General features: G+C 38.3%; 1 protein-coding gene across 9 annotated transcripts in view; it reads left to right on the top strand.

The window, feature by feature from the left end:
* Positions 1 to 23,424, top strand: part of MBD5 (methyl-CpG binding domain protein 5) — a 128,646-nt gene that overhangs the window by 64,325 nt on the left and 40,897 nt on the right. For 5 of the 9 annotated variants that reach the window (XM_068687019.1, XM_068687021.1, XM_068687020.1 and 2 more), the window contains exons 3-5: positions 4,014 to 4,148; positions 8,733 to 8,924; positions 22,057 to 22,735. In XM_068687019.1, the coding sequence (XP_068543120.1) occupies positions 22,623 to 22,735 (113 nt within the window). In that variant the 5' untranslated portion in view covers positions 4,014 to 4,148; positions 8,733 to 8,924; positions 22,057 to 22,622. The remainder of the gene's footprint in view (positions 1 to 4,013; positions 4,149 to 8,732; positions 8,925 to 22,056; positions 22,736 to 23,424) is intronic. The other 4 variants (XM_068687018.1, XM_068687016.1, XM_068687017.1 and 1 more) reach the window with 4 other exon arrangements.

Raw genomic sequence — 23,424 nt, 5'->3', positions numbered from 1 at the left:
AGTGAGTTTAAGGCTTTGGGTAAGAGATGCACCTTAAAGTCGAGGTGTCCTTTTCTTCTGTTGCTTATGCTGTTGGTATATTTATTCACATATTTGTTCGTTGCTTCAGATGCTTATACAGTGTTCTTTTAGGAACTGAGAAGCTTCCAATCTTAGTGTCAACTTTGGAACAGCTTTACTGAACAGTAGTGGAATTCTGCTCCTAAAAGCTGCCTGGAAGCACAAATACTCTGATTATTTTATATATAAATGAGAACGTAGGAAAGAACATATTCTGGTTTGTCTTTAGCCATTATCTATGGAAGACAACCCAGCTAAATACAGAAGCATGTGAGCAGGGGCAGAAGGAAAGCCAGGCTGTAGCCCGGAGCAGAGGCTGCTTTGGTTGCCTTCAGGATAGCCAGCGTCTGCCCTGCACATCACCTCTGTCAGGCATTGCAGAACAACGTGCACTGCTGGGAGCAGAATGCCTCTAACACTTGTCACTGGCCTTGTGCAATTTGTAAATAAGCAATTAGGACTCTCTTTCTGCATGTCATGTATGTTGTGAAGTACGGGAGAGGTTAAAAAGTTGTAATCCAGGACAACTGACCCCGTTGGGAAATTCTCTTTATTAGTTTCTGATGTCGAGAAGTGACGCACCAGGCAAATTAAGCCATGTACAAATTATTTATTTTCACTTGTGGGAAAGAGAAAGGGAATTTGCACACTGACTGGTAGAGGATAACACTGTTCCTATCAAAAGGAAAAGAACTTTATTTTTGTCTTCTTCAAAGATATGTATGTTTGTTTGTCATGGAGCTTTCTGCCAGTGGATGCTGTCCGAGTTTGCAGTTGGTCCATCATGAGGCCCTGGGCTGGGAAGAGGATTGAGTTTCTCTTTTCTCTTCTTATTTTAGTAAGTGCATTCACTTCCAGATAGTTATATTTTGTATATTAAGGCTTCACGTTAGCCATGCAGATCAAGAAAAAAGTGGATTAACATTGTCCTCTCCTCATCTCAATGACTCTGATATGGTGCTGAGAGCTCGCTGCTACCTGGGGAAATCTCTCTGTATTTCAGATAGAGACCACTAAGGAAAGACATTCAGTTAATTCAGTTACTTGTTAGTTTATGCTAGTAATGACTATGTAAAGTTTTTGATTAATTATTTTTTTTTAGTATTTCTAACAACTATTCTTCAGACAAAAGCGAGAAAAACACAAATTGGTGTTACACAGAACTAAAAATTTTTTGTTTGCATCTCCATTCTCATCAGTTTCACAGTTATCTCTATATTAAATTAAAGATCAGTGAAGGAGAAAAGTAGATTGCATTTCCATTGTGGGCTAGAAAATAGAAATGCGTGTACAACAGGTATGCAAAGTAGCTAATGGAAACGAATCACAAGTTTTGAAAATGCTGTGTAAGATGAATGAAAATAATTTTTAAATTATTCATTTAATTCTCAGATGTTGTCACAAAGCCAAAACAAATGGGATTGCATGATTATTTGAGAGAACCTCTAGTTTTCATACCTTTCGAGCCCAAAGCTCGAGCATTAACTTCATCAAAATATCAAGAAGAAGGAAGCAGAAAACATATTACTGTTTAATGTACAAAATGCGGGCAAATGCTTGCCATAGCAACCAGCAGTTAGGTAAGATGAGTGCTATGGCACACGGGCCTGCACTCCGCTTACCTCTTTATTACCCAAGGTTGTACATTGGAGTGATTTTCCTCATAGTTGGAAACTGATCTATTTGTCAATTTGATTGTTTTCGTTCGGTTTTTAAATTGCCGGGTGAAGATTGCATGTATGCTGCTTCTGAATAGGAGTGTGCACCTTTCCTGTCAAAACCAAGGCTTTCCGTAAAATAAGTCTTTTCGTATTTGTAAGATATATTATTAGTGCTTGTCACTTCCTTTATGAAGGTATCAGATTCGTAGGATTTAAAGGATTGAGACTATTGACTAAATTGATGTCTCTGATTTTCCCCTCTTGCAAATTAAAAATCCATTTCTTCTTCTTTCCTGTAAATGGAAGCAAAAAAAAAAACTCGATAGTATCCCTTTTTACATCTTCCCTGTTCAAAGCTGCATCCCCTTAAACGACACCATTCCCAACCTGTGAAAAATGTTGGTATGTCAGCCTTCTAGCTATGTATCACATACGTAAAACAAATATGTTGGCATGTTAGCCTTATAGCGATGTATCACAGAAGGAAAACAAACGTGTTAGTATGTTAGCCTTACAGCTTTAGCTAATTTTTAAATTAGCTTTGCTGAAAGATCTGCCTTTTCTTGTACGGCTTGTAGCTCTCATGTTTTGCAGTTCGCATGTTGCGGTGTTGGGCACTTCCCATGCATTTTGGAAGTTACATTAACGTGGCCAGCTTGCTCTGGTACAAAAGAGCAGTACGCTTGTAACAGGCCATGTGCTTGTGCAAAGATGCCTTTCTTGTTTGCTTAGGTCATCTGTTTTATGTTTTAGTTTCATTTTCTCCAGCTACCATGTCTAGGAAATATTTGGATAATATATGTGAACACGAGTCAGTAATGAAACAAGATTATCCATTTCCAGCAGCTTTAGGATGGCTTCCATCAGGTACTCAGAACACATTTTTAGGCATCCTTACCTACTTTTCAGTATTAAACAGTTAAAATTTAGAATTAAGATCACATATTTGGAATATGCAGACAGCTAACTATCACTTAAATGATGAAATAATATACCAGAGCCCTACTGTGAAACCCAGGGAAGGAGAAGACATTCTCAGTAGCGCAGTATTTTAAAGTAAAATGACTTAGGAAACGGATTGGATTTCCCTGGCTATCCGTCCCTGTGTGCTGCTCCTTCCCGCAGCCAGCACCAGCGTGCCTCCAGCCCCAGAGATTAGGGCACCGATCTAGGTTAAGACTAATCCGGCAGAAATACACAAATCGGCTCCCTTATCTGATTCTCTGGAGCATCCGTAGCGGGCGAAGAGAGGGAGCAGGATCTGCAGCAGGAGGAGCCGCCTTGCGGAGGCCGGGCTGTGCCCTCCAACGGGTAAGGAGCTACCCGCTGGGGATTTCCTGCTCCGCAGCATTCCAGAAAACGAAGAAAATGGGGAAAAAAAGTTGGTGTCCAACACCTGCCATGGTGTTGACAGATCCCAGATGTAAGCCAGATCTTCAGGATGGATGGATTGGAGCTTCCAGATCTGCGCTGGGGAAGCCTGAAGATGCTGTGACCCATCTTGTTTGTCCAAGCCCAGTCACGCAGAGATAGTGTCACCACCTCTTTATGCTGGTTTTAAGAATAAAGTTGAGTAAATGGCCATGGTTAGGCTGAGCTTGTGACTTTCAGTCATGTTCAAGTCACAGAATTCTCTGTAGCTGTTTGTTGTAGGGAAAAAAAAAAAAAAAAGAAACAGGAAAATGCCTGCAAATCTGAAATCTACGTTCCATTGTATCCAAGCTACCTCATTTTTTTAATGTTAATTTTTATATTTGTGAGCATGTGCGTGCATATATATGTATATAAATAAGATGTTGATTACAAACACTTGGTGTCGTCTTAACAGTTCTAGGTTTTTGAAGTTTTGATCTTCTCAAGAACATCAAATATTAAGTCCATTGATCCATTTTGCAATGACATAGATGCTGTTCCTTTAGCTTTAGATTCTGTGGAAGTGTAACACAATGGAAGATAGAGCCAGTCCGCCCTTCCCTTGGACACCAGTCTATTCTTGTGGTTTTGCATTTTATGGTTGGTGAAGAGGGTATCTGAGAATACAGGTGTGTTTCAGACCAGATTAGAAATCATTTATTTTGAATCAGACTTCGGACTCTACCTTTCTTCACTGACTACTGAGGGAGCCTATGTAAACTAACTCATTTTGTTCCGTGTTTGCCTTTGTGACTGTCCCCATGGTTTTTGTGTGGTGAAGCAGTCTGTTAGAGAAGCCATGCAGCCTGTATTGAGTACAGGTATACTTTGTCTTTCTGCAGATCTTGTTTTATTAAAACATATTTTATTTTATTGTAGGAAGAAGAGACTTAATCACAGCATAACAGACAGAGAAACATAAAGGCTTGAAGAAACAATACTTCACTAATTCTTTCCAAAAGTCAAGACCCACCAAAATCTGCTGAATTCCTCCACCAGTCTTCCGGATTTGAGGTACGTGGATTCCCTCGTTCTTACTGTTTCTCTTCCTGTGACATACGCATGGGTAGCAAACGCTGATTGAAATTTTAGAATTGTTCCAATTTTCCTCTAAAGAAATGCGTTTACATTGTACTTGTGTACTGCACACTTGTATCTTTATTTTGTTTCTTTGGCGTGACAGGAGGAAATGCTGGGCTTCCAGTAGGCTGATGGTATAGGCATGGTTTATCTGGTGGTGTTGACAAGCAGTGCCACTGCTACTAATTAACGATGTCACGTTCATTTTTGGTGTTACAGAGGATACTCAATTACTAAATAGCATTTTGTGTGACTTTTCGTGTGATTTTTCCAGCATGAAACCCATGGCTTTGGTTTAGGATACACTCTTTTGGAGGAATATTTCTCAGTTATACCACAGGGTAAATGGAAAGAAGGCATGAGAGTAAGAGAGAGCCAATAAACAAGCTGACTGCTTCAGAAGACATATAGTTAAAACGTACCTTAAAAAATGAAAGCGAACTGGCTGAGTGCCATTCTTTTTCTCTACACATTCCTGACAGCGCACAATTGAAAAGTTCCTGAGTTTGTTTCTTTTACTGGAAGATCATTTTTTGGGCATTTTTCATTTCGTTTCATGAAAAGTAGAGTGTCTTTAATTTTAGATACATCGAATACCATAGTTGTAAGAATATTGTATGTATCTTAAGAGATTAGATGGGGACAGGATTTTTTTTTAATCTGTTATCACAGACTTGTTATGTAAATAGAAAGCTCAGAAGCAAACGAGAAAGCACATTCACTGAAAAAACAGATGGCTTTTCCCCAGCAATACGTCCACCATTAGATTCCTGCAACTTGGTGAGAACTCACTGGAAAATTTATTGTTACGGATATGCATGCAATAGAAAAAATAAACATATTGCAGTCAGTGTGAAAGTCCTATACTTATCTCTGAATGATAAAAATAAACTGGTCTCCTCATGCATGGCACAGTGCTGACTATTTAATAAGGGCTAGGACGGTCTGTGACAATCACTGTCTTAACATTAAATAGCAGATTTCCAGAACTGTAAGTGCTTTATTCAGTGTAAAGTATCCATTTTTTAACAGAATAATAATAAATAAAAAAAAAGGAAAATCAATCCCTTACAATTTTTACAAATAATTGTTTTAATTCTTTATCATGAAACTTGATTTCTCCTAGTAAGCAAAGAAGGATCAAGAGGCTGGATAAAGAGAGAAAGAGAGCAAGACTTTCAGGAGGGGAAAAGCAATATAGAGCCTGTTGAATTAGCCACAAAAATTCTCTCAACTCACCACATAAGACCCTTTTGAGGGTCATATAAGGCACGGCAATGTGTGCTGAGTATTTGTAAAACTGTTCTCTGTGGCTAGTTAGCTATGTCTGTGATACTATTACTTTGATGCTAGTGGGTTTATAAATGAAGTAGGTATACTAGAGGTAATTTTTAACCAGCAGAAACTTGAGTTACTTCTTTGCTTACACATTTCCATGTGTTCAGTACAGACAATTCTTATAATTAATGAATTGTTACTATTTTATTCAGATACTATAAGTTAAAAACCAGGTGATTTATTTGAATTCATTTTAGTAATTCTGTTCTGTCGATTTTGTGAGGCCTCTTTTAGAAGCTGCTTTTACTGATGCTACTTAAATCTCCAGTACTGTCCACGTGACCGGGTTATTTTAAGCCCTGGTATGACATAGGTTTCATTGTTGGGCTATTTCATCCATCTATTGGAATTGTTTCCAGTAAATTAGTTTTACATTGTTTGCTGTGATTATGCTGAAGGGAAGGCCTTTACAACAACATCTCATATCAATACCTTTTGATGTGTTTAAATTTCATAGTTTTACTACAGATATAATATTCTTCAGATAAAATTATTAATCTAAAATATATTTCTGTGCAAATTCTTTAATGCAAAGTTTTACCATTTTTCTGTTTGTTTTGATCCTGTAAGAGCTAGCTGTGTTACAAAGCCATGAATTCTTAGAGCATTTATCCCTCGTGTTATGAATAGGAAGAAATGGTGCTGGTTTGTTTGCTTCAAATACTCCATGCAGCTTTCATACAGAGGAAATTACGTACAGAGGAAACAAGTTAAACTTGGTCATTTCTAAAATTAGCAAAGAAATTACATTTAAATTATGCCATTTATATGTCAGATTTCAAGATTTAGAATTTGTGAGTGATTTAGAAAACGCTGGCGCTCAGTTTCTTGATCAGCTCACAGCAGCAGCTCGGGCCCTTTGCTGGGAGCCCCACAACGTGAGTCCCGTGGAGGCTTCAGAGGAGAAAGCTCCGTGCCTTCCCTGCTTCGTGAGATTTGTGTCTGTCCCCCGACATCCTCCTCCTTTTGTGCGATGTCTGACTTTGAGTCTCCTTCACTGCAGCTCTCCCCATTGACTGCCCCAGTTCCTCACCCACTGCGATGCAGTAGCTTTTTCCAGTCACATCCATTACATATTTACATCCCTATGATTCCTTGCCTTTATAAAGTCACATTGTTCTGCTTTGTCTGTTTTAAGCCCTCTTAATGACAGGGAAGAGGCTTTATTTTGCTAATAGCAACAATATTAATTTTGTTATTATGTTTTATTATTTATCCTTCATTTTAATAACAGATATGGAGTGGATAATCTGGAAACAAGTAACTGCTGTCATTTTTTTTGCCAGTTTTCTTTATCTTTAGGCTTTGTAGAAACAGAAGATGGAGACGAAAGCCTGCTTTGTCTCAAATTGTTCAAAGATAACTTTTTATCTGGTTCCTGGTGCTCAGGGACTGGACTGCAGATGTTGGCCTCGTAGCCGCCACCGGTGTACCTTGTTAGCATTCTAGATAAATAAAAACATTTGGTGTTAAGAACATTTAAACCCTGTCATGTTTGGAAGCATTAATTAGATGGTCCTTAAATATGAAAGGTGTCTGGGGCCCTCATCATTAAGAAATCTGAACAGTAAGAACTCGATACAACATGCATTTACAAGTTTATAGGGCCATCATCTCAAGATGATACTCGTTACAGAAGAACTCTAGGAAGTTGATTGTTTTCCTTCTAACTAGTTTGCATATGAAAAAATAAAACTGGTCCCTAAATGCTCTACTGGGTTGGTAAATGCAATGCTGGGAAAAAAATAAATAAATTGTTACCTATTTCCACAAGATGTTGTGCCCTGACTTTGCCCTGTTAGGTGTTGATCAACTGATAAGTCAATTAAATTATGGCTACTAATGATGCCAGTAAAAGCTAAAGACCAAGTCATCACCAAGACAGCAAAAAATGGATTTGCCTATGAACTTTAAGATATTTTAAGTATGATAGTAAATGCTGTATGTGGTACTTGCTGCCAGTGCTCTTTCTGTGACTTACCTGCTTATATCCAGTCTGTGTGGCCTATCTGAAACTTTGGTTACACACTTTCTATAAATGTTTTTTTTTCTGTTAGGGGAAAAGGTTTTTTGCAAGACCTTTAGTGTGATGACAAATGTCTTTGAAAGGGATTCCAGTTAAGTGATTCGTAAATCAGAGCAAATTCTCTAGACATTCTGTAGGATTCACAAATCATCGATTGGCCGTGTTGCATCCATGTGCATGGAAGACTTTTTCAAAACACGTAAATGCTTTGACATGTAAAATCCCCTACAATTCAGAATTTGTTAAAAGTGTATTTCTGGTCTGTAATAAGGCTCTTACGTAGTCCTCAGGGTTTCAGGTATAACACTGTAAGGGCCAACATTAACTCTTGGTCATGTCTTTAACCTAATGAGCTCCAATCCATTTCACCTCTAAAACAACTAATTAATTGACTTAAAGTCCTGCAAAGATTGTTAACTCCTTTCAGTGTCAGAGAAATTGAAGCTGTCACACTCAGAGCCTAAACAACTGTGCGCAAGTGGGGGACTGCAGGTACATTTTGGTGTCGTTTCTGGAGGAAACGGCTCAACAGCAGCCCAGTGCTTTTATTTGTTAGTATAATTATCCAGGTTCTCTTACAGCCCACCAGAATCTGTGTACTGGTGCAGTAACTCGTAAACAACACTGGTAGAGCCTTTTACATAGCTATGGCCATTTAGAGCAATCTTACTTTTAAGAGAATCACTGCATTTTTTTTTATTTTTAGATGTATGCATTTATGTGTATATATATATTTTTTATTTTTTTTTCATGCAGTATTAGCTGCAGTATTGTAACTCTCTATAACCTAGAAGTAGGGACTTCTTGCCCTACTGGTTGAAGGTTTTTAGCATGCATCAGGACAAGCACAGTTGTCTGAAGACATGACCTTCTTTGGATGATACGGTTTCATACTAGTTCTGTCATTATAAAAATCCATATACTCATTTTTATAGATATCTACCCATTCTCGTGGACAGTGAACCATCGTAATTTGGTAAAAGGCATCTTTTTATATCATTTCCAGTCAGAGCCATCCTGGTGTTCTTTAAAAGCAAATATTATCTCGATTTTTGCTACAAAGTAATTGGATAAGGCCATAGAAAGCAATCAGGAGAAGTGAAATAAAAACATTTGCTTCATTCTTTAATTTACATAATGTACTGTTTCAACAGATGTAACGTGGGGTGCAGGAGTTCCTGAGCTGAGGGGTGTACTGTGACAAGGAGCCAGCCTCAATGGACATTGCCCATTATCGAGAATTAAACAGGAGAATATCTAAAGCAAAGCTGAAAGTGCATCGAGAATTGTAAGAAGCCTAAATATCCCCGAAGTAACTAGAAGCGAGACCATGAGGAATAATGTAGGTAAGTATTCCAAAGTAAATCAGGGCATTTCTGAAACTTTGGGTTTTATTCTGATCGGTTTATGCTGTGGTAGTAAAGATTGTCACAAAATGTATGTCAAGTAATATAATGCAAAAAATATGAGCCAATGGTTAAAAAAAAAAAGAACAGTAGATGTCTTTGACATTTAATGGTGCTGAAGTAGAAAAGTAAACAAGTTAGCAATTCATATCTGTATATGAGATAGTGCGCCTATACGTGGACCTTTGTGATAACAGAACAAAGAAGAAAAAGGCATTCTTGACCTAGATTTAAGAGATTTTATTGAAACAGCATATGAAGTACAGTATTTTAATGGTAAGAAAATCATTTTGTGGCAGCGTGATGCATGTGGACTACTAGTCATAATTGGTAGTAATATATTTTGACATAATTAAACAATAGAATTCCATTTATTTGTATCAGAAAATATTCAGCACCATTCTTGACCTAGATTATATTGTAGTAGCAGAGTGGAGCTGCTTTGCCCTGAGATGAAGCCTGAACTTTACAGTGAAATGTAAAATGAAATGTGCTTGTTCTTATACATTTTCATAATCAAAATATAAGGTTATACCATGTCAACAACCAGCAGATGGAGAAAAAGAACGTCCTGGGAAGCTCAAAGAACACACTAGGAAACTGAGCTATAAATAACAGGCTAATTCCATAGCCTTAAGATTGCTCCAAAGCTTTTTTAAATCCCTCCAGAAAAGACTGAAGAGATCCCTAATCTGAAGTGCCCCACTTGAAGAAATATATATGTTTTTCTTTTAAAATAAAGTTCTGTTAATCTACAAGAGATTGTTTGGACATCTTAAAGAGTCAGGGTAGTGTCTGTACCGTACCCATTGCTTCAAAATAAGATTTTTAAACACTTGGCTGCATTTTCATTCTTATCAGTGATTTCTTCTTCAGAGAAAATACAGAATTCTGTCTGATCGTCTCTGAACCGATATGTGCAGTATTCACACAGAATACTTGATGTTCACGACTCATTTTGAATCTCTGTTTGTTTTAGAGAGCTGTCCCGTTCGGTAGCAGAATCTAACAGAAGAGCAATCTTCTTAGGTCGGATTTTGTGAAAATTTGAAGACCTATTGATATTTTTTTCCTTTTTCTTTTCTTTCTTTCCTTAAATTGTACCTCTAGAATATAACATTGTGGCTATATTCAGAAATACTTGGTTTTTTCTGGCTTAAATACTTAATACTATAAATTCTTGAAAGCAGGCTTTAAGATTTCGTGGAATATTTCCTAGGACACGTGTCCAAGTACTGACAGCTAGACTTCGTGCCACTGAGGTCATCAGATCCAGCCCTGCTCAGAGCAGGGCCAACTTCAAAAGGGTTCCCCCGAGCTTTGTCAACTTGAGATTTGCACGTCTCCAGGTTTGAGTTGAGTTGGAAGGCTGCAATAAAGTCTTCCTTCATCTCTTCTTGAGCATGTCCTTCCATAATGACTCCTTCGCTCCTTAAAAATGTCTTTTACTTTTCTGCACTAATGTTTTGCTTCAAAAAAGGCTTTTAAAATAATACCTTTTTAAAAAAACTTCTGAGTTTCTGTTGTATGTTCCCTCGACAAGAGAAAAATGATTGGAGAGCTTGGAAAAAAATAAAGATCACAAATAGTCGTTCCTAAAATGCGGGGAATTTTTACAAACAAGAGTCGTACGTGAGGCTCTGCAAGTATTCACCATCAGTGAAATGTTAGAATGTATTTTGCAGTACTGAACACAGCCCTTTAAAGAAAATTTCTATTTGTTAGAAAAAGGCAAAGCAGAGCAACAAACTAGTGGCAAATCTCGAAAGCAGGACTGATAAAAAGAAGCAGAAAGAATTAGATTGGTTTGTTGTAGGAAGAAAAGAGAAAGAACCCTGTAGGATGGACATAAGGCTTTAAAAAAAAAATTAAGAGTTTTATAAAAGCAATGGTAGCAGTTGCTCTGTAGATTTAAAAAATAATAATAATAATTCGCACCAAGGCTTTATTTAGACTAGGCATAAAGATAAAACAGTCCAAGTTCTTCTTTTTTACCTCATACCTGACTGCAAATATGGATGAAAAACTGAGATACTTTGCCTATAGCTTCCATGAAATCTGACTGGATTTTTTTTTAATGCCTAACGAAGCAGCTTTTGGAGCTGATCTTGGGAAGTGTGACATTCATTCAGTGCCAGTGGGCTGACCAGGTTTGCTCACCCAAGATGCTCAGTTTGTGCAGTTCTGTTGACTTAACTGTGGAATGAGATTTGTTTTATTTTCCTGAGAACTTCTTCTATTACAGAAAATCTGCTTTAAGTTACATAGTTTAAGGTATATGGTATTCGCTGTATTTAGTTACAGCACTTTTAAGAAAGAAAAAAAAAGTTTTTCTTCGATAAAATGCTTTGAAAAGTCCATATTTAAAACGGACTGAAATTGAGGTTCAGCAACCCTCCAGTGGTTGTCATTCATTTCCTTGAATTCAAGCTGCCACTGAGATAGTGTGCCCAAGCATCTCGTAAGAAATAAAGATATTTTTTAAAATGCTGGAAGCTATCTGCAGCTTGAAATTCACGTTTCTTAGATTTTTCTGCCAAGAGTTCGTGGCTTTTGTTCGTGATGCTGATGGCTTTGTTTGTTTATAGATGGGTTGGGTTTATTTGTGTGACAGAATATATTTATGTTACCAAATGAAATTCTTTTAATCAAGGTCTAAACATGTTGTAATTAAGAGCTGACTAAAGAATTCTTTGCCTACATGCCTTCCAGTAGCTCCCTTTTTGGAGGATGATGCCAGAATATGTTAAATACCTATGTTATGGACCCGCCTTCTGCGTTTCCACGGACTTTGAACATTTTTCAAGCTTATTCAGAGGATAAAGGCCTGTTTGAGTTCTAACTTGGGACCTGACACAACACGTTGCCCTCTGTTTGGGATGAAGCAGTGCACTTTCTGGATTCTCGTCTTTAATGGAGATTTGCTCTTAAACTCCCGGGTGTAGCGCATCCTTACAGGGACATGTGGTTTTGAATTCTGGCTGCCTGGGGTCCTTCACCCTCCTTTTTGTTTGCTTTGCTTTGATGAGCTGGCGCAGTGCTCTTCTCAAGCCTGAATGTGATTCACCCTTTTGTTTAGTTCCTTCTGAAGAGACTGAAACCTTTTTTCTTTTTTTTTTTGTCTAGCTTAGGGTTTGTGCAGTTTATTGTACATGTAGTAAAATCCGGCTTTGTTGTTCACCAAGTGAGCCCTGGATAGCTGGCAGGGCACAGCATCCTTGCCTCGTGTCTTGCTCTGCCCTAAACCTAATGATGTTGGGAAGAGATGCAATACCCGTCTTTTGTAGTGTTTAACTGTTTGGGACTGGTGAGTAATCGTGCTTCCAGGAAGCCTTTGAGGTTCTGTTCAGTACCTAAACCACTCACTATGGTTTTGCGGAGGGGGAAGGAGGGTGTTTATGGAAAAACCTCTTACATGAAGTATGCTCGACAGTCTAATATCCTTTTGTAGAGGCACAGCATAGTGGCTTTTGTTGATACAAGTCCACATAGCCAAATGTTTTCAGCAGCAGCAAAAGAATTTGCTTTTAGAAGCCCAAAAGTCTGTTGTGCCTAAAGTAAGGTCCTTTAGAGACTTACTGACAATGCCCAGACTTTTGTCGTAGGTTACAGCCTGGCAACCTAGAAGCTGCATGTTCCCCATCTCGGCGTCCTAAAATATCTAAAATCTAGATTTTAGCATAATGCAATGGCAAAACTCTTGCTTGGAAAGTTTCACGACACCTGTACTAAGTAGAGAATAGAATCGAATGCTTTTTATTATCATAAAAACAAATGTCTCGTTTTCTAGGAGCCAGACTGGTCTTCACAGTTAATGGGATAATGCAATTTATCCTTATTAAGGTGTCAGCATGAGTACGTCTGATAATTGTTCTGTAAAATTTCAACCAAAAAATATACCGACATTAAGATGTTGATACTTGGCTCATCTTAGCAGGCTAAATATACCTTGCCATTCTTAAATGTAAATCTGAGCGTAGGGGATGGTAAGCCTATGAGTCAGAATCCCTAATAGAGCAGCCTGGGGAGGATAGACACAGATACGGGGTGTTCCCATCTCTCCCTGGGACAGCAAGACAGGAAAGAGGTTTTTGAGTCACAAAATACAAAATGTTATTGGAAACTAATGGCATGTGCACACTGTTGCTGAAATACAAAGTGAACTTTAATAGAGTGCTTTATGAAAGAAAAAAATGAAGTTGTATATTAATGTTTTCTTAAACATTAGTTTGTCTTTTCTATGCTTATGCTGGGTTTTCTGGAACTGTGCACAAAATGCAACGTGCAATCAGGTCTTCATTGCAGAATTTCAAAGAAATCTCTCCAATTAGATGTTTGTAAATTTGAAGGAATGACGAAGACATTTAACACTGAACTCTGAGCATCACAGGAGGACCATATAGCTTATCTTCACCTTCAACTGATTCTTTGTTTTTCAGCTTGGAGTGAACAAGATGATAATATCCACCTTAAATCTAATGCTTAATGAGGAAAAAGGTCAGGCTTGCTTTTATTAAAAAAAAAAATCCTGTATCTTTCTCTATATTAGTATATTAAAAAGTACTTCAAATTTGTATTAATTCATATTTATTAGATAACAAACCACATGTAAGGTTTTAATATTAGGGTAAGAAAGTGTATTTTTAAATTGAGTGGTGCAGTCGTGAAAGCGTTGACTCAGACTAGCGTATGTAGAAAAAGAAGCTATATAAGGAAAGGTCATGTACACAAATCTTCATAGAGATTCACTTCAAAATTATTAAGCTTATAATTAATGCACCTCTTGTATATCAATAAAGAAATATTTGTCACAATTTTCATGGAGCGAAAGCATTTAAAAGGATTAAAATCACCCACTATTTTTTTCTGTAAATATCCTTAAACTTCTGAGTGCTCTTTTAGAAAACAGAGGAAGTCTTTTAATACTGTCTATCTCATAAATAAAACAGTGGGGCCAAATTCTCCAAATACTTACACATTCAATTAGTACATCATTGAAAGACAGTGAGTAATAATCCACTAATGCTAGAAGGAGATTCATATATCAAATCGTACAGGTTTGTAGCACACCAGATTTCAGAGAGGCAGCCGAAGCTTTCAGGCACTATTATGTTTATGCCAGATAATGCTGTAGTTTGCATTAAGGTGTCAGAATAGCTGATTTTTATGCTATCATATTTTTTTAATATCTTAAGAGTGTTTTCATGAGGGAAATTGCTGAGTAGAGATTCATACTTCGGTAAACAATTTTAAAAATGGCATTTGGAGAAAAATTCCATGTGTCTAAAAATAGTGCAGTCATCTGACTTACTACTTGGAAACAAAAGCATAATTTACAGGTTTAATTTGCAATCCTACTATGTTCTGACATTCTCTTGCAAGAAACTTGGTCTGAATTATTCAGATGATTTAAATATTGCTGTGTCCTGAACTTCAAGTGTCTAATACAAAGTAAGTTTATCTAGTTTATTGAAACCGCTGCATTTAAGATATGGGAGCATACTTTTCATTTTTACCATTTATCTCTGTATTTTTGATGTCACATTGCACAGTCACTGGAGACTGGGGCTAATCTGGATAATTATAGTGCCAGCAGCTCAAAGTCTTTCACCATATTTTCAGCAGTCATATTTTTTCCCTTTTTTTTTTTGACTGCAAATCTAAAAATCAAATTGAATTTTCATGTTCGGGATTTGAAATGTTTATTTTTAAATATAAATATTTTTAATTAACTTTTTTATAGATGCATGTTTCCCTATTAAGCAGTAAATAAGTAACATATAGCAAAGCTATCTACTAGAACTGAACTTACATTTATTACCTGCTTATTTTCTGATTTTTTATTTTAAATAGCCTAAGAATGTTCTGTATCAGATGTTCCTGAAACTCACGTAATCTTCATTATAAAAACTGTTATAAAAATATATGTAATAACTTCAGATTATTTTGAATCCTGAAACAAGGAGATTGAAAGAACAAAGTTGTTGTTCATGTTCTCAGATCTCCTTTTGAAGTGATTTTAACTTTGGCCAGAAACGTTAAAATCTTTGTAGCTCTATCATTTGATAATAATCAATGTGCTGCCATTAGAGCTTTGAGTTTGTTAGTTTTAAATTCCATATTATTTTGTATGACAAATGAAAATGTCTACAGCAGTAATTTTCTAATGAATGTGCATCATGTTAGTGAGAGAGATCCCGCTGTGACAGAGCACATTTTTCTATTTTAATATCCTATTTTGTTGTGGCAGTTGCTCTTGAAAGGTCTGAATTCTCATTTGTAGACACATTTGAAGTCATCTTTTTTCTTGTTTAGGGGCCTGTTATGCTGCTCACTTTCCGTGCTAGACTCTTCTAGAGCTTAATAGTTTGTAGGGAGCTAACAGGATGTCAGCCAGCGTAGAAAAATGTCTGTGTTATAAGCATGAAAGATTCCAAAATACTAAAAGCTGGAGAAGAATTGCATTGACAAAATCAAAATATTGTACACTCTGACTCTTCTGTGGCAAGATAGGTTTGGAGAGAGAAATTCTTTTCCAAATAAAGCAAAAAGGGGACCCCAAAAAATGGTGTTCACAGTTGCAAAAACGATACGTTAAGTGTGTGTGTGAAGAGAGAAGAAAAAGGACTGAAGAAAAGCTGTTCAGAAAAATAGTTCTGATAGTACGATTTCTTCTTACGTGATAGATTGCTTAGTCCTTTAAAATCCTCAGTCAGGAACCATGCCGTGCAAGTCCTCTCTTTTACTTGTTGCCTTGCTTCAGAATATAGAGAAGTAACTGGTTTGATTGGGATAGCTGGAGCTGTATGGCTGCGCATCGAAACCAACCACTGGGAAGTAAATGTATGAATGACTTTTGGTTCCATCATGTCTCCCCAGAAATTGAGTCTGGGTTTACTTTTTCTGGATTTGTACTTGCTGAAGCTGGACGTGTTTTTCATTATAGGAGTTCTCTTTAGAGTGGCAAAAATGGACTGCTGTAATAATATTTCTTCCCTTTCTCCTATTAGCATATAGGTTAGTAATATTCTGCTTCATCATATTCCCTAAGAAGTTTTTGTTGGTGGTGGTGACGTGATATACTCCTCTTCTGAATAACTGGGCTATTTTGTATTGCTTGTGTTCATACCCAATATTAGTTTTAATTTTAGAAATAAAAAAAATGTGAATGCTTACATTATTTTGACAGTGAAGTAGGACTATCTCACGTGCACCCAGTTCTGACCTATTTCGCTTGTAGAGAAAGAAATTAATGTGGTGGAAGGCCTGAAAGCATTATGACTGCTGTATCTTTGTCTAGGCTCTATTAAGTGCCCATTGTATTTATTAAGTTCTTCTTGAATAGGCAGAGCCGAGGTTTGAAAAGAAAATCGTTCTGTTGCCAGCCATCTTCTTTGATTGTCTTGTAGCTCAGTTTTGCTTTTTTGTTGAAATGCTTTCCGAGCTGCTAGATACACGTGTAAGGCAGAGGAAGTCACCCCGCCTCGACAGGACCTGCTTTCTCCTGCTTCCAGTGGAAGTGAAAGCCTCAGCTCCCAGCTCCGGGAGTTACACCGAGATGTGTTTTTAATAGGTACACCTTGAGAAAGTTTCAGGTTTTGTTATTACGCTCGCACTAAATAATGGATGCTAAAAGAATTGTGCTCCTAGCCAATTCAGCCGTTGCCTTGGACAACTCTAATGGCACAGCTAACCCTCAGAAGCTAAGGGTGTGTTACAGCTCAATGGACTCACCATTTTACCTGCACTCTGAGCCCTGGCAGCACGGATATCTCTCTGTGCAAGGGCTACAGCTTCTGGGGAGTTAACAGCGTGCTGGTCCCAAATACTCCAAAGAAAAAGGCTGGTGTCATGTGCTGTTAACGTCAGCTAGAACCATGAACATACGTCACGCTTTCTCCAGGAGAACCCTTCCCCTATTTGTCCATGATACAGCAGGAAATTGTTTTTTTCCCGTAAATTCCTAGGTAGTAGGCTTGAAGGGACTGCTTTGATCATCAGCTCTGGCAGTGTAAGGAAGCAAATCCAGCAGGGCTGTGCGCGTCCACGTGCAGGTCAGCAAGTCTGGTAAAGCTTATGGAGTGGGGATGCAAGTGCAGTGGTCTGGGCTTTGGAAGATACTTGCTATTTATGAGGGAATCCATCCAACTAGGTGTCGTGTTCTAGAGTGGTTAACCCTAAAAAAATGTACAGCTTCAGCACTAGTATAAGCTAGGATTACTTAAGCCTTGTTGGAGCACGCAATGAAGCCGTCCTGAAAGCTCAGACATTGTTCTACCAAAGGTAGTTGGGTGGTAGCAACAGGTTCAGCACCAGGGCAATTTAAAATGCATTATTTCAATTAAATCATTCAGTGCAAAACGATTTTCTGGTAGCTTCAATGGGACTCCATTTGTGAGTAAGATGAAGGTACCTTGCTCAAGTCAGAGGCCAGAAAATATCACGTATACTGCAGTGTTACAGACCTAGGTACCGATACAAAAAGATAAGATTGAGGGAAGAAAGGTTTCCTTTGTACATAAGGTACATTTGTTTGTTGAGTCACTCACATAAAAAAATAGAGCTTCATAAAGTATTAAATTCTAATTAGCCAAGAGAAAGCTTCTTTTCAAAATGTAAAAACATTCTCAAAAAGTGATGAAACATTTGTACCTAATTAAATGACACACGAGAATCCTAATGCCTTTGATAGACTTAAACAGATTAGTAATTAGCAAACGATAACTAAATAAAACCTCCTTTTAACCCTGCCTAGTTTGAAAACAATGCTTTTTAAGAAGCTAAAAATTCCTGGTAGTTCTAAAACCCCAAGACTGTGATGTGAGGCATTTCCAGTTCTGAACGTAATTTGTAGGTTATTCTACAGAAGGATAGAAAGGAAAGCCTGGGAAGTGAGATATTTGGTGTTTGTGTTTATAAGCAGTATGTTTTGTGGATATTCTAGTTGTTTGCAAAACTTTATACCCAAAACCTGTCATCATACCATGAGCAAGCACTTGGTTTGGGCACCTCAGAGGTATTCATTTATCAGGGACCTCTAAATAGCCTTTCTCTGTAATATATGGAATTGTTAAGCTTGCTTAAAGGGTCATTTAAGAAAAAAGTTATGGAGCATTTTTTGCAATATTAGACTGTCAGAGTTTGATTTACTGGTTTTACATCCACTTATTAATAAAGGAAATGTTATATTGGTATTCATATCATATGTGATAGATCTGAATCCAGGCTATTAGTATCTAATTTAAGCTTCCTTCACATTGTACCAAGTTTTCTGTTTCACCACTTGACTAAAAAATTGTTGAACATTTTCAGCTGAGTGTGCAAAGAGGCTTCTTAAAGCTCAACGCGCTAAAAAGTGAGACAGTTGCATTCAAAACTGAAAACATAGTTTTTGTGTATGAAAATTAAGGGGAAATTTCTCAGGGGGGAAGGGGCTTGGGGGGCTGGACTGGGGAAACAATTTGGTGTTGTTTTACACAGTTCTGCAACGGAATATTTTTAAGCATATTGTAATGAAAGTGGACTGCAAAACAAATCTGAAAGGCATGTCTTGGCGCACAGAAAAAAAGGAGTAATTGATTTAGATGTGGAAAGTTGTGCTCCTCGTGGCGAGATAACACGAGTTGTCTGGAGTTGTTACGAGATTACAGAGAAGAGGTATTTATTACATGGGTTGATGAAAATCAGCCCTTTGGCTAGAATCCAGTGTCCAAAATACTTGGGATCTGCTCCAAAGTCCAAATACTTTCTAAACCAATCCCAAGTACTTCGGCTGGAGCACTCTGACAGCGAGAAGGGAAATGGTACCTCGGAGGAGACTGGTTTTCTGCAGCTCGGTTGGAAGACCAGCCTGGTAAGAAATAGAAAGGTGTGGGTAGGCAGCCGTGCTGATCCCTACTGGGATTAAAATGTCTGTTTTCAGTGGCGATGGTTTGCCCAGCCCAGCTGAGCAGTGCCACTGCCCTGTGGCTGTCCTCTTACACTGCAAAACGTGTTACACCACCAGCCCGAGCCAGCGGTAGGGTGAACAAGAGCCAGACCCAGACTACTTGGCGTGACTCTCATCCTCTTTCACTGCCATCTTCCTTAGCTCCATTTCCTTTGGCTGATAACCAGCTGTCAGGAAAATGCGAAGGGTGTCTGTTAACTCAGATGTGGAGAGACGGGGATGAACTCATTTGGCAGAAGTCTGCGCTGTGCTTAACTTCTCTTTCATTATATGCAGCTGAATAAAGTACCATACGAGGGTTAGTGGAGGATTTCTCTACCAAGACATCAGTGGTGATCCCTTATTTCTGATGTCTATACCTAATAGAAATACGCAGTGGTTACAATACTTGATATTTTACTGCCAGTGATTTGTGGAAATCCATGCAGAATTGCAAAGTCACATCACTTCTGTAAGTGTTTTCATATGAATGCATCAAACCTGCCTCGTTACCGATCACCTGAGTGCTCCTGAGACGCTTCCAGAGAGCCTTGGGCATCCTTTCTGTCATTCACCGCATGCAGCCGCACCGGTGGGTCCTCACGGAGCACGACTGGGGTGTGCACCTGGTAAATCACCCGATAAAAGGTCAGACCTTGATGATGCAAAGAGCGCTGTTTGCTGCTCAGGGTGAGTGTGGTGTTTGGAGAATTCGTGTACCTGGGGGAAAATGGATGATCACACCTATGCTCTGATTTCGTTTTTTGTTGTACGTCACTCGGGTCTTGTGATAGTTTACAGTTTTTTAGTCTCAGGAAAAAGCCACACAAACACCAGACTTTGACTGAAGGCGTATGATTGAAGCAGCCATTTTATTCCCATCCCCTGTACTGAGTCAAAACAGTCAAATATTTTCCACAGAAGAGGCAGTAATGTGGATTCTTTTGGTACGATTTCAAGCTGCATGCGGTACAGAAAAATCTGATTAGATGATGATAAGTATTACGGGGGTGATAGAATGGGATGTTAGCTGATGCAGGGCGTTGCGGAACCAAGAGAAATATAAGGTTACTTCAAAGTGTCTTTTGCTGCTTGTGCAAAAAAGGGATTGATGGCTATTATTTTCTCGTAATGGATCCGATGTAATTGCCCTAAATAGCGACGTGAGCCACGGTAAGACTGGGCTAAGAGATTAGCAACCCTCTCCACAGTGCTTCCAGTATTTTACATAGGTATTTTCTGATTCAGATTTTACCGCATTATTGAAAACTAATTCTGAATAAAAACACAGGGAGGTTATTTACCTATTTTAGCCTTATACAGGACCCGTAATAGAACTGCCAATGCGCCGTTCAACAATAGTGCTGAAACTTAAACATAACTTTTGCCTTGTTCGTGGTGAAACATCGTCTGTTACTTCCTTAATCAGGACAAAACCAATCAGGTAGGCAAAGCAAAACTTCTAAACTGAAAACCTGACGGGATTCAAGAAGCTTGACCTCTTGCCAGGGACTTCCCCAATCCCATTTCTGTTGACCAGGTCTGAAGGTTAGAGGATGTGTTGTTCTCCTGTGAGAGAGCAAGGTGGTGTGTGCGCCCTTGGCTCCGTCCTTCCCGACCTTGTACCTGCTCACCCGTGCCTCATCCGTGGGGAGCTCCGCTGCTGTGTTGGGTGGAAAAGCTGCAGGGATTGCCTGGTGCTTGCTGGGGGCAGAACATCCTGAATCCATTGGGCATCTCGGGAAATATAACCCCAAAAATGTGCTGTCTTTCTAACCCTAGGCTGTTAATCGGGATCTGAGCTCTGTAAACCTTTAACCATGTGTTCTTCTCAGCCTCGCCTCAGTTTCGGCCAGGTAGGGTGCTCCAGGCCAAAGGAAAGTTGAAACAGGTCTCTGGAAAACAGTGCTGGGCTACTCAGGAACGCTTGGTCCTGCAGCAAACTGCAGTCTGTCTGCAGATCTCAGCACCTTAGCCAAGGGGATATGGGAGCTGGCTCCTTCCTACTCCACACCAGTTTTGAAAATGTCTTCTTTTTTTTTTTTTTATAATGTCGCCTTCTGAAAGTTGCATTTATAAGTAGCACATCTAAAGTGCATGTCCTGTGTTAAGTGTACTTAGGAGAATGTTTTCAAGGACCATATTTATGTCTCTGGGGCCTTAATTTCTATCTCAGAAACCTTTGCTTATTAAAATCCATCGGGTCTGTAGTAACATTTACTATGTTTTTACATGTAAGCATAACATTAGTAGTGGGAAGAGGGGAGAATTGATGTACAATTCCAAATAAAACTCATTAACGTCATTACTACAGTAGTCATCAATGCCATTTTATTTTTTGAGCTGTAGACATGCTTTTTATGACATTTATTATTTAAATTGCAAATTCTGTGTCTGCCTGCCTTAATAAAACTTCCAATCTGGAGAGTTAAGTCACATCTGGTCTATTTGAAAAACTGTTTGGTGGGATAACATAGGTTGTGCAATCCTGAACCACCTTAATGAAGAGTTGCTCATAAAGCAGAATAATATGGGGGGAAATTATTACATATGGTACTCAAATATTTTCATAGGTATGCTGAGAGCAGTGCAGAAAAACCTGAAGATTCTGATACTAAATTTAAGTTAACAAATCCCTAGATACCGACTTTTCCATCTTATACATGTTTTTAAAGAAATTATTATTTTCATCTAGACTAAATGTAACATTTTTTCCATTTTTATTGTTATTATCAACCTTAATGCAGCTTCCTTCACATTAAATGCATTCGGTTTTATAAACAATTTTCAAAGGGCATTAATCGAGCTAGTCATCTGTTGATGATTTTGAATAGAAGCATATGTGAAACTACTCAGTTAAGAGATATATCCCTTAATTCATTCAAACTGTGCATTAACTATTTAATAACAGTTGCGCTGTCTTGGCATTTAAGATGTAGCTGAGTTGCATTCACATATAAATAGAGTCTGCTAGCAGGATTGTATCTTTACTGTGTGCCTTATTTTGATGGTTTCATTGACATTTAAAATTTTGATTCTAAGCTCTTTAAATGGATGCAGCTGTATACATCTTCGTGAGTTACTGAGCTGGGCTGAAAGACTTGTGCAAATGGCTCATGTGTTTTCTATATCTGTATTTTTCAGGCTGCTTTATTGGAGCCAGGGAGTCATGAAAGAAACTCAAGAAGAGAGCTTGGATAATGAACGGAAGATAAAAAGAAAACAAAAAGAATGTGGCATATAAAGGGTATAATACCTGGAGGTATTAGATCTGACTCATATTTATAAAAAATGAGACGAGCTTTCACAAAATACAAGTTATCTTAGTCATCAAGCTTGGAGCCATGCTGTTGAACTAGAAATTCTCCTTTTCCCCATTCTCCTTTCTGACAGGTAACAAAGGATTGGTGAATTATGATTTTCCCAAGTTGGAAGCACTAATTTTTATCTATATAGTTCATCCTTATGAATATATAAGGAGTTAAACATTGCATATTTAATGTGGATTATAATGGGAAACTGACTCATTAACAAAAATGGCCACTTTTAAGGACCTGGTTTCAAACTGAGCTGGAGCCTCCCAATGCACTTTGTACAATTTGGGGAAAGGTGTACTGAATGGCCTTCTTTGGGAGGCCATGATGACATGTAGTAAAAGGATATCATCTTACTGTTGATATCTTTGAAGACTCATAAACAGAAACAGAAAAATGAATGGTGGAAAGGAGTGTGACGGAGGGGACACGGACGGAGGGCCACCAGCAGTGCAAGTTCCCGTTGGTTGGCAGCGACGGGTGGACCAAAGTGGAGTGCTCTATATCAGGTAAGGTTATCTAAAGAGATGACTGTCGCCGTTTTCATTGCAGTTTTGCCACAGCATGTGGTAAACCAGTGACTTTGCTTGTCTTCTGTACTCAAAGATTTCAAGGGTTTCTTCTTTTGGAAGAGCTAGACTATCATCTTTCTGATGATGTTAGTGGAGTCCACCTGAGCTGTGCCATTTGCATGCCCATAGCACACACTCTGTCATTCCAAATCTAATATTGCTTGGTCTTGAAAATTTGATATCCTTCCTATACATTTTGCTCTAGGCATGAATAGTTCTTTATTACTTATTATTGTCATGTGGATTTTAAAGCTGAGCAGTAGCAGATTTAACCTTACTTAATGCCTTTATTATTCAAACCTTTTACAATGAAACTAGCCAGAGGATTCCTTATGTCACACCTAAGATGATGAGAAATCTCCCTCATTGCCTTTTCCTTGCACCAGCACTGGCTTTTTATAGGAGCCTTTGCTGGTCAAGTTCAAAGCAGCGACCAGGCATGCAGATAATTCATGGCAGGTAAGACAGAGTGGGACATTCTCCTGTCAGCAGCAAGCCTTCAGCTCAGTTCATGCAGCAGCAGGCAACTTTATCCTGACATTCAGTAACTCTTCTCCGTGGTCTCTTTTGGGTTTATGTTCCAGATCTGCATTATACTTTTCTGGTTTATTTACTCTCTTTTGAAA

The sequence above is a fragment of the Anas acuta genome, chromosome 6, assembly GCF_963932015.1.
Source record: "Anas acuta chromosome 6, bAnaAcu1.1, whole genome shotgun sequence".
In the NCBI taxonomy this organism is placed as follows: domain Eukaryota; kingdom Metazoa; phylum Chordata; class Aves; order Anseriformes; family Anatidae; genus Anas; species Anas acuta.
Note: the sequence above shows the minus strand (reverse complement) of the source record. Positions and strands in the feature narration are given on the sequence as shown.